Genomic DNA, 13,618 nt, shown 5'->3' with positions numbered 1-13,618 from the left:
CTCCCTCGGGCTGTGGATGTTGATCCCAGTGCCTGGGTACACTGAGGTAGGAAGGGGGTCCCATCAGTCACCGCGCCCCCAAGCCACGCTGGGCCCCGAGCCATGCAAGGCGGGGCTCCGAGGGTTCCCTGCGGTTGCTTCGCCTGCACACGTGCTTCACGCTTTTGCAAGCCACCCAGAGCCTTCGGCAGTTCAGTGGTGCAGAAATGCCTGTACTGTAATACACATCGCCATCAACTTTCGAAGGGGGTGGCACCACCGCCCCGGGGGTCCTGGAATGCTCTGGCATCCTCGCTTCCAAAACAGATGCAGCGCTTTGACCCCGGCGCCGGGCACTGGCATCCGCCCCCTGCTCTCCAAGGCTGGAAGGCAACTTCGGAGAGGGGCCAATCCGGGTGGGGCAGGGGGCTGGGGAGGGCGAAGGGGAGGCCGCGGGTGGCGCTCCAGCCTCCTCTCCTCCCGCGCCAAGGGCCTTGGAGGAGCGAGCGTGGAAGCGAAGACCGCGCCGCCCCCCTCGAAAGGCCCGCGCCGCCTTGCGAGCCCTCCCTTGCGGGGGTCCGCGGCCGCCCCCGGGCTCGCCCCGCACCAGCCCCTCCTCCGGGAGGCCGGCCCGAGACAGCCTGGCGCAACGCTGCGGCGCACGCTGCGCGCGCTCGCGCTCTGCGCCCTCCCCGCCCGGGAAGAAGCCCCGGAGCTGGACGGGCGGGGGGCGCGCTTCCCCTTTCCGCGCCTGGCTGCAGGCGCCCCGGCCCCGCCGGCGCGAGGAAGCCGCCGAGTCAGCCCGCCGCACGTGACGCGAGGGGGCCACGGGAGCCGCGGGGGGGGGGGCGTCCCGCTGGAGTCGCCCGGGCCGTCTCCGCTCCGCGCGAGCACCCGCGCCTGCCTGCCGCCGCCGCGCCTCGCGCAGCCTCCCCGCGACCTGCCCGCAAGGCGGAGCCCTTTCCGCCCTCCTTCCGCAAAACGCTCGTCCTCGGCAGAGGCTGGGGCGCCCTCCCTCTTCCCCCTGCGTCCATCCCAGGGAGCGGGGTGCCCGGCTGGGGAACCTGGGTCCTGCCAACATTTGGGGCGACGTGGCCCGCGGTGGGCCCTGTGGCGCAAAAGACCCGAAGCGCAGGGAGCGCCTTGGTGCGCGCTGCCGTTTTGCTAGAAGCTTGGTTCGGCGTTCCTTGCAGGAGAGGAGACCCGTGCATGTGCGAACAGATGCGCAAAGGCATGGCACGTGGGGTGCAAAGGTGGCCACCAGAACGCCAGCCTATTCTTCCCTGGAGAACCCCGCCCTTCGGAGGTCCTTCTGACCTTAGGAGAGGCTTTTCATCCTGTTGGAAGCAGAAAGGTTGTGCGAATGGTTGTGTAGGGGTTGCGTAAAGGGCTGGGTGAGTGGGGCTCTCCGCAAGGCCATACTGGGACCCCAGACCACGGTCTCCATCCCAGACTTCAGAGAAGCAGTGGTGGGAATTCTAAAACGCGTATCATGAGGAGAAAATAGGCACCCCACGTAGCCAGCCTCGGCGTCCCTTCGCACGTGCGCAGGACGGCTTGAGCGCATCGCTCCTTTCCTGCCTGACAACAGGCAGCTCAACATCTGTGCAGAAACGCAATTCTCTCCCGAGGATTCAGAGTTCTCTGCCTTGACCTCCTGCAACCAGGCTGGCAATTAGATGGATTGGAAGTAAATTTAGCGCAGATGAGAGAAGATACATAAGGCGTAAATCACACTGGGCTTTTTCCGTGGCAAGATGCAGTGAATGCTGCCAGTTTCAGAATGTCAGAAGGACCCTGAGGCTGGGTCTGGCCCTGCTTCATCTAGTCCAGCTCTCCAGCCACACGGTGGTCAACCAGCGGCCCACAAGCAGGACGTGGGCGGCCCAGTTCCCCTCTGCCCAAGATCCCCAGCCACTGCTCAGGCAAACCACCTCTGCCTCGGGAGAAAGTGCCACGAATCTACCCAGTCGGCTACTAAAGCGGCCCAGGCCATCAGCGCTCGCTGTGTGAATCGGAGCCTTGCATGTGGCTGGCAGTGAAGGGGGGGGGAGTGACGCGGCCGTTCCGTCTGTCCCAGGCCCCGCACTGTGGCCCCCGTGCCAACGGCAGGGTCTTTCTGCTTGGGCGCAGGAGTGGAGCAAGGCTTGTGAGGACATGCAGGAGGTGAAGGTCGCCCCCCTGGCCTGCCCCAAGCGGATCAGGCGCGCACAGGCCTACATTTGTGTGACCCTGGTTTCGGTTTCCTGGCTCCTTCGTCATGTTTGCTGCTTGCTGAGCCCTTCCCAATTTTTCAGCAGCACCAGCAATTTGAACAGCAGTGCCCAGTGCTAAACCCCATCCCTGCCTTCCCCCCACTTCCTCCCGAGAAGCCTCGTCAGTGCTGAGGAGTATTTGAAGCACCGGGGCTTGGAATGAGAACAGCCGACGCCACGAGGGGGACTTCCCAAAACGGCAGGCGATAAAGCTGCCCCAAAGAGGAAGCCAGACCATCCTTGGACCGCTGTGCGTGTCTTTGCGCTCCTGCGTCTCGTCCGCAGGCTGCGAGGAGCCCCGGGCTGGGCAGACGGCTCCGGAGGAGCACGGGAGCAATTTCGCACACGGAGGTAAGCCGCCCCCTTTCCAGAATGTCCCCCTGGGCCATTGCCTGGTTGGGATGAAGAAGCCAAGGAGAGAACAAAGGCATGGTCTTCTGCTGTCCCAGCCCGTGTGGGTTTGCCGTGGCTGCTGACTGCCTCCGGTTTCAGTGCTATCCATGTGTAGACCAGAGAACATCGCACGATTCTCAGCATTCCTCAGCCGGTGTAGGACTGAGCCCTTCAGGCGCTCTCATAGCAGGCACTCCCTTCCATTCTCAGTTTTCAGTCTGAGAATGGGGAAAATGTCCATCCACCTATCTAGCCAGCGTGATTTGCGGGTGGTCCAGAAGTAAGTCTGAAATGCTTTACCCAATGAGGGCAAGGCATAAAACGGACTAAAATTGAACTGAGTTGATCCTGATGTTGAAAGACAATGTGGACTAGGGACTTGTCCAAGCTGTTGGTTTAGAATGCTCAAAATCGGGTTGGCTCCTCAGCGGTTGGGCATTCTTCAGATCACATGTTGGGAGTGATTTAGCTCAGGGTTTTTCTCAGCCTGAGCGATGCGGCATGAAGAGATGGTCTGGAGGGGGAGTCATACGCAGGTTCACTCAAGCGACTTTTCTGAAAGGGGAACCTTGGCTTTTCGTAATGTGGTGACCCTGCAGGGATCTGGGCAATACCAGGACACGCGTCTCCCATCCCAGAGAAGGTTCGCACATGCAAGGAGTTCTCGTACGATGCAAGGACAGCTTGCACGCGTGAGGAAGCAGTGGCAGATGGAACATCACCCGTCCTTCCGTTACCCCAAACATCATATTTGCAATGGAGTGGCTGTCGCTGTTTATTAATTTATTGTAATGACATATTAATTTATTTCATTTCTACACTGCCCTGCAGCCAAAGCTCTCTGGGCAGTTTACAACAGTCCATAAAATGGATAATAAAGCACGATAAAATAATAAAATCAGAAATGCACGAACAGTTTAAAACAGGCAAAATCAAGCCATGATGGGGAGAGACACAGTAAAACACCCAGGGTGGGCAATCCCCCAAGCCCCGGGGTCTTTAAAAGCCTCAGCGCAGAGGACCATCTTCCAGTAAGAGTTGGAGGAGGCCGTGGCAGCTTCCGTATCCTCATCGCGAAGCTTGCATGCCACCTGGTTGTGTGCGTGGGTGCTCAGGGCGAACTGATCGTCACAGACGCATCTATGCAGTTAAGCAGCTTCCGTCCACCTGGTAGAACTGCTGACTACAAACAGCCATCCAGGCCACATTTGGCAGGGAGTCTGAAAGGTTGGGGGCAGAAGGAAATGCCCCCTCTTGTATTGCTACCAGACATGCCCCTGATGGTGTCAGGGCAGAGAGAGGAACCTCCATGAAGGACCTTCAAAGCCAGGCAGGGTCTTCTGGGAGGAGGAGGTTGTGCCGAGTCCGGTCAGGTCTGGCCGGCGCCTTGATTCGTGCTCGGTGTGGCTCCCTGATTGCACATTACATGTGTTGGGAATGTGCGTCCGGGCTTGCGTCTGGGCACGCTCCGGTGCAGCAGTGCAGTGCGCGGGGGATCCACGGCCAGATGTTTCTGCAGAAGCACACCCATGTTGCGCCGAGGCAGGGCATGGCCACAGCCGCCCTCTGCTCCAGCCCCAGCAGAGGAGTTGTGGCGGGTCTTCCTTGGATCCCACGTTTATTGGGGCGGCTTCCTGTTGGGGGGGGGCAGGGGAACGAGAGAAAGGCTGGAAGGAATGCCAGTGAAGGAAGCCCTCTTCTCCACCAGCTCCTGGGGGCATGACTGCAAAACGGGAGCCGCATCCTTTTTGCCACATCTAGACTTGCCGCCTCTGTGGTCAGAAACTGCCTGCTTCTGCTCTGCTGCATTCCTTTCCGTGTGGGAGAAGAAATCCTGAACTTCGCATCCCAGATCTTGACAGCTGGAACAGAGCTCATCTAAACGTGCCTCCCAACCCAATAGGAAGAGGAATGGTTGAAAGCTGGGCATATTTAGACCGGACAAGAGAAGCCTCGGGGGAGACAAGAGGGTGGCCTTCAAATACCTGAAAGGCAGTCATGCAGAAGATGGACAGGCTGCTTCTTCGTTGCTCCAGAGGACAGAACTGGAACCAGGAAGGGAAAGTGGCAGTGGAAAAGGAAGGAGCAACATTAGCAGTGAGCACGGGGAAGGATGGGTCGTCCTTCGCTGGAGGTACATGAATGGGGACTCGGTGGCCTTCAGTCTGGGGCGCTGCTGTTGGCACAGCACCTGCGCCGACCGGGGCGTTGCGTGAGAACACCTCCGAGCTCTCGCCCAGCTCCATGGCGCTCTCCTGTATCCCTCCAGTGAGAACCAGTACACATTTTTCCTGCCTGCTTCCATGGCAAGAAGAAGAAGAGAACAAATCAGAGCAAATCGGCACAAATCAGAGCAGATCAGCTTTCCTTGGCTGGGTGCCCTCTAGATTTTCAGAGTTTTTCAAAAAGGCCACGATGTCCTCTGTCACTCTGGATGGGAGAGAAATTTGCTCAGTTTGCATTTTAACCCAAACAGACCCAATTTCATACCTTTGACCTGGGTAGAGATGTTGAAACTGGGACTCTTTCACTCTTTGAAATGAGTACTCCTGACTTTTGCAATGGCATTTCCCAATCCTGCCCCCCTCCACCCCAAAAAAATGCAGATACGCTTCTGTTAGGGGAAATGATGCATTAGTTAGTCAGTTGGTTTTATGCAGTGCCTGCATAAAAACTTTGGATGTCTTCACTGCTGCCAAAAAGAGAAAGAAATTCACAGAAATTAAAAACAGCACCCAAATCAGCTCATCATGTGCAGAACTTGACAATTTATATGACCTTTGATCTGATCTTTTCAGAAGTCGCTTCAAATGAGGGTACTTTGTTAGTGACATAAAGGTCTGTATCTACAAGTAGTTCATATATTTGCTCAGTCAAAGCTCTATCAGACATTCCTTCCAACAAATGTGCAAAACATACTTTCTGAGACTGGCATGAAGATTACAGAAAAATATGTGATGAACTATGCCCTCTGTAAAGCTCCATATATGCAAAGATGTTGAAATGTGGGAACAATTGTTTGCTTTATGTAGGGAAGAGAACTTGCACAAAATGCATATATTAGTCACAGAGGCATACCAAGACGTGTGTTTTAGGAGGCATATGCACAAGACAAAACATAAAGGAAATCTACATTCTGAAAAGCCAAGCTTAACACTAGATAAATTCTCAGAGTTTGAGAGGAACTGAAATTAAGGCTGGAAAAATGAGGAATGGAGTGAAATGGAAACTAACCAATTTGTTCATCTGTGGTGCTGCAAGCACATTCTGTGCCAGGGCTGCAAACAGAGAAACCAAACTGAAACCGTGTCTTTGTGGGCAGATGCAAATGGAGGAGAAATGAAACTTGGTCTGACAGTGCAGCGTCAGGCTGAGTCCAGGGAGCAAGTGAGAAGCTCCCAGTGAGTAAGCGGGACGGACGCTCGGTCCCTTCCTTCCTTCCTTCCTTGGTTGGGGCCACCTTGTCACTCGATCTCGCCAATGACACAAGGTGGCATTTTGGCAAAAGACCGGCGCGTTGCTGCTTTGCTTAAAGTAGGCTCCTTCCCACGCAGCGCTTCTGCCAAGCTGCCTCGTCCCAGGAACTCTAACTCTGCCTTTCCGTACCTGGGGCTCTCCAGATGTGCTGGATTACAGCTCCCATAAGCCCCCAGCTTTCAGGAGCCTGCTGTAACCGGAGGAGACGGATAGTTCTGGCCAGTCACAGGCCAGAGCCAGTTCAACAGCTGCCCATTAGATTCCCAATGGGCCCACACGGCTCAGCTCCACCATCATCCACGGTGCCATTTGAAGCAGAAAGATGGGATATAAATTTGGTAAATATTGCAACAAGTCCCTCACCTGAGGACTCGCACTCCTATGGAAGGGCTCAGAAGGATACAGACAAGCGGGAATACGTGTGAAATCTTGGCACCAGCGTGGGCATGGCCCGGTGGGAGTGACCGGAGCTCAGTGGCAGAGCATACAAAAGTGAGCAGAGCCTTCCTGGATCCGTCCAGCTCACCACCATTCCGATCGCCAAGCAACTGCCGCCATGGGCCACACGAAGGCCGGGGAAGAAAATTGGCTCAGCGGGTAGCCAGAGCCCCGCAGCTCATGTTGATCACGAAGCCGAGCGCAGTCGAGGCCAGGGGTCTCTCATCGAGCTCCAATTATTACGTTCCTGGGAGGTGGGGCGTTTTTGCTCTTGCAGTCCATACTTGCAATCCCCAGATGTAAGACCCAGCGAAAGTCACCGCATCCTGTGATACCAGATTTCCTCTTCCTTACTTTAATTGCGTTCCAAAAAGAGACCAGACATAATGACTTATTTTATATTGTAATTCGTTTTATATTTTTAACGTATTATATTTTAATGTTTTGTGAGCCGCCCCGAGGCTTCGACGAATGGGGCAGCATAGAAATTTTCTAAATAAATGAATAAATAAATAAAATAACTGGTGTGACTTATTATTTACTGAAATCCTCTGTATCCCCTCCTATATCTGATCAGGATCTCAGGATGGCTTATACAAAGACTATAAAATGGCAGTAACTCCTAAAATTCACAACAGCACTTGAATAGAATCGCAGTATGAACATATACAATAAAATCATTCTAGCCGCCAAAATACTGGGCACATGAAAAGGGCTTGGCCTGGCACTGAAATAATCAAGAGTTGGTGCCAGGCACACCCCTCCGGGGAGCAGATTCCGCGGCTGGGGTGCCACCACGGAGAAGGCCCTTCCTCCGCAGCCGCTCTTCTAAGAGGGATCCTGCAGAAGGGCCACAGCAGAGGATCGCAAGGTATAAAAAGCCCTGTGCCCGTGGCAGGAGGGGAGCGGTGCTGGCTGCCCCCACGGGCACTCCGTGATGCTGCCCTGCTTCTCCAGACCCTCTCCCTGCAAGAGCCCAGCCTTGACGAAAGCCTGTTTGGATCGCAACGATTGGACCGGAGTGTTCGTTAAATGCGGTTTTTCTCCCGCACGAGTCTGCTCTGCCTCCAGAGAGAGAAATAGGAAGCATTCCGTTCACGCAGTGCCCAACCTGCCGCCTGCAGGAAACCCACGAGCAGGACAAGAGCGCAGCAGCACCCTTCCACCCATGTTCCCCAGCCGCTGGGGAGCATGGGCATCCCGCCTCCGATGCTGGAGGGAGCGTTTAGCCCCCAGGACGAGCAGCCGCCGCCGGCCTCCCCCATGCATTTCCTCTGAGGGCCCTTGGGCTGGGCGGCTTCCGTGGGCGCCTCTCCCTCCGTGGATCTCTTGCCCCCCAGCGTGGGCTGCTCTTCCCCATCCCCGTTGCCTGCTTGCTTTCCAGGCGGAGAGGCCACGAGCAGGTCCGCCACGGCATGTGCTGCTCCTCCAAACTGCCCCTGGAGCCTGGGCCAGAATGAGTGGCAGGGGAGCCCTCCTAGGGCTCGGGGGGGGGGGGGCTGTGGGCCCCTGGTGGGCGCCTGTCCAGGCAGGCCCTGGGTGCTGGCTGTGGGCAGACCATGTGGGGTCCCAGGATCCTCTGCTGGCCTCTCCCGCCGTAAGGATTTCTGGAAAACCTGCTTCTGACACCCTGCAGAACAACCGCCCCTCAGGACAGGAAGCGGAGGGTTTGGGGGCCAAGTGGCCCCAGCCAGCGCTAGCGCAGCTCCTTGCACGCCCAGCCCCGTGGGCCAGGGGCCTCCCTGTCCTCGCGCGGTCATGCACCCGACTGCATTTGCTTTGTTTTCCACTCCAGGAACTTGCATCGGGTCAGCCTGGGGGAATCGCCATGTCGACCCTCCTCTTCCTCCTGGGATTCGCTCAGTGTGTCGTTCAAGGTAATTGTCAGAAATGGTGCTCCCCCCCCCCTTTTCAGCTGGCCAGGTGGAGCCCTCCGGAGATGCCCTGAGTGGAGGAGACGGGCTGGCCACGCTTCTGAGCAGCAAGTGCCGGGGGTGAGCCGGAAGGGGAGCGCGGTGGCCGCCATGATCAGAAACGTGAGGCTGCCTGGGCGAGACAGGTGCCCTTCCGGGTTGGCAACCAGCAGCTGCGTCTTCCTGCAAAAGCAGGGAAGGAGCTCCCCCCTCCCCGCGCCCAAGGGCAGCAGGCGAGCGGAGCAGGCGCAAGGCCGGCCACGGGGTACCCAGGCCCTCACGCGGCCGCCCTCCAAAGCCCCGCCAAGGCCACCACTCTAGCTGAGGGAGCCGCCCAGCGACCGGGCCCCATGGGCTTGCGAGGGCCTCGGGCCACCTGGCCGAGCTAGCCACCGCTGGCCGAGCTGAGCCCGGGCCGAAAGCAGGGGGTGCCCTTGGCAGCCCTTTACTCATTCAGCTGGAGGATGCCTTCGTGTTTTAGCAGTTGCGTTTGAAACCAGCCTCAAGTCTTGGACAGCTGTTTAATGTCAGCGATTCTTTCTTCCCTGCCATAGGAGACGACACACACACACACAGAGGTCTGAGGGCAAACCCTCGCAGGAGCCCCTGTGCCTGGAGGGGGGTTGCTGTGAGGCTCGCCCTCTGAGTTAGGAACCCATTAAATAGTTCCTTTAAACGTCCGCTGGATTTCCTGTGCATGGTCCACTGTGTGTCCATGTTTCTTGTCAGGATTTCAGTCTTGATTCCGTTTTCAAGCTTGCAACTGCTGCCACTCCCAACATTTAATGTTCGTTCATTTTGTTCATTCCTTGCTCTTCATGGAAACCTCTCCGATCCATTTAACACAAGTGCGGCAGCTGTAATCGCTCGCAGGGAGAGTGACGTGTCCCACGAGAGACTGAATGAGCCTCCCAGGAAGAGCCCTTCTTGCCAGAGCATGGGCCCCGCGTCCTGTTCCCCAGGGGTCAGTCCTCGGGAAACCCACAAGCACTGCTGGGCACTGGAGGTCCCCTGTAGCCCGCAGGACCACTGGCTGGCCTTCCCCGCAGAACATGGGACCAGCCCTGCTGGACTGGAGCCAGGGTCCCCGCAGGTCAGCTCTCCACACACACGGAGGCACACCTGCTGCCCACAGGGTCCCTCCGGCAGGATGCGTGCAAGGCCTCTGCCTGCCAGCTCCTCAGCCGCTGGTGTGTGGGGCAGGCCACCACCGGTGAGGGAGGGAGCACTTGGTCCACAAGGCTTGGAGCCACGGGTGGCCCCTCCCTCATGCGTCTGGCCAGTCCCCTCAGACTGGCAGCCACCACCACTTCCCGTGGCAGCGAGTTGCTGGGCGAAGAAGGACTTCCAGTGATCTGTCCTCCCCTGCAGAGGAAGGCAGGATGCGCCCCAACAGAGCCAAGCTCAGGGAACCAAGGTTCCATCTGGATGCCAGGAAGCGCTTCCTGACAGTCAGGACCCCGAGGGTGTGCAGTGGGCTTCCCCGGGAGGTGGTTGAGGCCCCATCGGTGCGGGTGTTCAAGGACAGGCTGGACATGCACATGGTGGGCATGTCATGAGCAGAGCCGGCTGGAGCCGGGGGTCAGTCTAGATGGCCCGGGAGGCCCCTTCTCACTCGCTCTGTTTCTGTGTTTCTGTGTCCTCAGCCTCCCCGCATCAGCTTCATGGGATGGCCCCTCTGGGTGCTTGTGCTGTGGGAGAGGGAGAATTATGTCTCCTCCTCTCCTAATGTGTCCAGTCCCCTCCGAAGGTGGCCGAACGGGCGGCCACCAGGGCAGCTCCTGGAAGCGAAGTCCACAGTGCAGCTGCAGAAAGGACGTCTCTCATCTGTCCCGAATCAGCTCATGGGAGAAGAAAGTCTCCCCCTCCGCTTCCTCCGCGCCCAGCAGCGTTTGGGGGGCATCGCGTCAGTGCGGCCTTCTCCTCTTTCACGCTCCTTTCCATTGTGTGCCGCCTTCCTGTCATTCGCAGGCTCTGCTTCGTGGGGAGCAACGTACCCGGGAAGCCTGCTGAGCGTCAGGGGGTCCTGCGCCGTGATCCCCTGCACCTTCCGCTTCCCCAGCAACGTGGACAGCAGCGCTGGCATCACGGCCATCTGGTACAAGGAGCACGCGGGCCAGCAGATTACCGTCTACCACTCGGCGACGCCTGCCAGCGCCGATGAGCGGTTCCGGGCGCGCACAGAGCTGCTGGGCAACCCTCTCCAGAAGAACTGCTCCCTGCTCCTGAGGGCCGTGACGACCTCGGACAGCGGCAAATACAACTTCCGCTTCGAAGTCCGTAATGCCAACAGCTGGACCGAGAAGCGCACGGTGCAGCTGACCGTCACTGGTGAGCGTGCGCTAGGCCCGGGGCCCTCCTCGTCTCCTGGGAGGTTCCCAGGCCGGTGGATCCTACCAAAACTCGGAAGCCCGCGCAGGACTGCAATAAGCGAATAAGCGGAGTGCTGCTTTCCTGAGTCCTGCGGAGCCGCGGGCCGCTTGTGTCGGGGGGGACCAAGGTCGTGGCTGTGACGGGCACGGCTGTCCTGTCCTCGAGACCCAGAGCAGGGAGGAGCTCCGGCTCGGGACAAAGCGGCTCTGGCCGATCTTCATGGCCTGTCAGAGCCCAGCCAAAGGCAAACAGTGGGAAGCAGGAAGCCTGGTCAGAACGGGGAAGCCATGCCCAGGAAGAGCCGGAATCAGGACAAGCTGGGCGCCAGGATGTCTATTTTTGCCCAGGGAAAGCCCCAACCTGAGCAGGAAGCCTTTCTGTGGAAGGCCACCCCATCCAGCTGGCTGGGAGGGAATTCAGAGCCGGAGAGCAGGCAGCAGGCTGGGAAAGGGAGCTGAGCTGCTGGGGAGAGGAGCCTCCCGCGTCCAGCAGCTTCTCGGGCAGGAAGTCGAGGTTTCATGGCTGCTGATGGGGACCTCGCTGCCACTCATTAAGGGCACTGCAGTCGCATGGCAGGAAGGCTCCTGACCGTGACTGGTGGGGCTGCTGCAGTGGGGCAGGCAAGGAGAGCCCTAGCAGCCGCTGGCTGAGCTGCTCGCGCCCCAGAGAGGGGCAGTGCAGGAAAGGCAGCCCAGGAACGGAGGGAGCAACCGAGGATGAGAAGGCTGCACGGCAAGGGAAGCGGGAGAGCGCAGGGGCAGGGGGCTTGAGCTGCGAGTGGGGCAGAACGGTGAGGGGCGGGACCAGAGCACGGAGAGCGGAGCGGAGCTGAGGAGCTGGCCGGCAGCATCAGCGGGGCAGGGCAGGGAGGCCTCACGGGGTCCAGGCACGGGGGCCGCTTTATTGGTGGGGGAGGCACTGATGCTCCCTTCCTCGGGCATCCCTGTCAGCTGCACGGTAAGTGAGGAAATGAACCTACATGTGTCTTATTCCTCTTGCATTGCAAAGCCTTTTGATCGGGCTTGGTCTGGAAAGGGCAGTTAAGACCCAGTGTTGATTGACTGATTGATTGATTTCATGCTTATGCCACCTAAAAGCCAAGGCTCTCTGGGCAGTTAATGAAAGTTAAAAGCACGCAAACAAGAGAAAAATTAACATAAGCCATGCAACCACAATAATTGCGACCGAATCAGCACAGAGCGGTGCAGGATAAAATGCAATATTAAAACTAAAGTTAAAACGTTAACTGTCAAAATACTGGGAATCATAGAATCATAGACCAGAAGAGTGGGAAGGGGCCCTGAAGGTCATCGAGCCCACCCCCTGCTGTTGCAGGACACCAGGTCGCACCACCCCACTCAGAGGGCTGCCCAGTGTCTTTTGAATGTCCCCAGTGTGGGAGAGCCACACCAGATAAAAATGTTTTCACGTGTGCCAAGAAGAATACAGCGTAGGCTCCAGGTGCACCCCTTTAGCAAGCTTGTTCCCAAACCAGGGTGCCACAACCGGAAAGGCCCTTCCCCCGGAGGCCACCCTCCTCGCTTCCTCTGGAGGGGGATTCTGGAGAAGACCCTGAAAGTGGCCTTGGGGTCCAGGCAGGTAGAGCTGGGGCGAGGCGTTCCTTCACATCACCTGGCCCAAAGGCGTTCGGGGCCTTGAATGGTAAGACTTTGAATCAGGCCCGGCAGTCAGTGCAGCTGGAAGGGGACTGGCGTCACTGTTAGCAGGTTTCCAAAAGGCCTGCTGATCGGGGAGATGAAAGACGAAACTGCAAGGATTGGTTTGTTGACTTGGAGATTTGGGTCTGGCTCCGCATTTAAGCCGTGGTGGGCTACGGTTTTGGCATGTGCCACGCTGACTATTCAACCCCTGGGAGCGGGGGCGGGTTTCCACGGTTTCTTGCTTGACCCAAGCCTGGATGGCAAAGTTTTGACTCTGCAGCCCTCAGCAACACTCAGACAACTCTTGCACAGACCACGGTTCCTCGACCCCCAGGCAAACGCTGGTTCCCAGGTTCAGCTGGCACAAGAAGCCATATCGGGGCTGAGCAGGCAGCCTACAGGCGCTGCGGGTCTTGGGGGCTGAAGCAGGTCAGACGGTTCCTCCTGGACATCTCAGGCTGGCGTCCTGTGTGTGCTGGGGGCCTGTGGTGTCCCCCGCTTTCCCTCTCTCATGCAGTCTTCCCCCAGCACAGGGCAAACTGGCATTGCAGTACGTTTCCCGAGCATGCTGCGTGCTTCAAAGGGAGTGGTAGGGAGCAGCTTCTGCTGACATTTGAATCCTTTACCGGTGATGTGCAGGATTCGTCCCTTCATATGGCAAGAGCCTCCCCGGTGCTTTCTGGGCCTTTTAAGGCATGAAGGTGTTGGCAGGTGTGCCGGGAAGCAGCACGATCGCCCCATGCCCTGCGATAAGCGGCTTAGAGCAAGTCCCGAGAGCAGCACGGGCGATGCGCTGCGCAGCCCCCGGTGCTTTGAAGCGCCTCCCCTTTGGATTCCAGCGCCTGGCCGGGCTCTCGCGAGGTCCCACCCTCCAGCGGGGCCCACTGCCAGGAGCCTTGGGGTCCCTTCCCCTCTTCCCCGTTGCAGCCGAGACAACCGCAGAGCCCAGAGCTCCAGAAGTGGGAAGACACGCCGGCGTTCCCAGGCTGTGGATTCCCCGGCCAAAACTCGGCCATCGAGGCCCGGCCAGGCCCGGCACACGCCTCCTGTGGGGTCAGCCGTGTGAGGGAGGGGGCCCCTGCCATCGCCGAGAGGTCGGCACAGAACGGCTGCCGCAATTGCTTCTGCC

General features: G+C 58.3%; 1 protein-coding gene across 3 annotated transcripts in view; it reads left to right on the top strand.

Moving 5' to 3' along the window:
- The first annotated feature begins 2,473 nt into the window (after window positions 1-2,473).
- The window catches only part of SIGLEC1 (sialic acid binding Ig like lectin 1), a 38,932-nt gene continuing 27,787 nt past the window's right edge, over window positions 2,474-13,618 (top strand). For all 3 annotated transcript variants that reach the window (XM_044429386.1, XM_044429388.1, XM_044429387.1), the window contains exons 1-3: window positions 2,474-2,585; window positions 8,338-8,419; window positions 10,427-10,786. In XM_044429386.1, the coding sequence (XP_044285321.1) occupies window positions 8,371-8,419; window positions 10,427-10,786 (409 nt within the window). In that variant the 5' untranslated portion in view covers window positions 2,474-2,585; window positions 8,338-8,370. The remainder of the gene's footprint in view (window positions 2,586-8,337; window positions 8,420-10,426; window positions 10,787-13,618) is intronic.

The sequence above is a fragment of the Varanus komodoensis genome, unplaced genomic scaffold (genome assembly GCF_004798865.1).
Source record: "Varanus komodoensis strain SLA01 unplaced genomic scaffold, ASM479886v1 scaffold2, whole genome shotgun sequence".
In the NCBI taxonomy this organism is placed as follows: Eukaryota; Metazoa; Chordata; class Lepidosauria; order Squamata; family Varanidae; genus Varanus; species Varanus komodoensis.
This window is presented reverse-complemented; position numbering and strand designations above follow the sequence as displayed.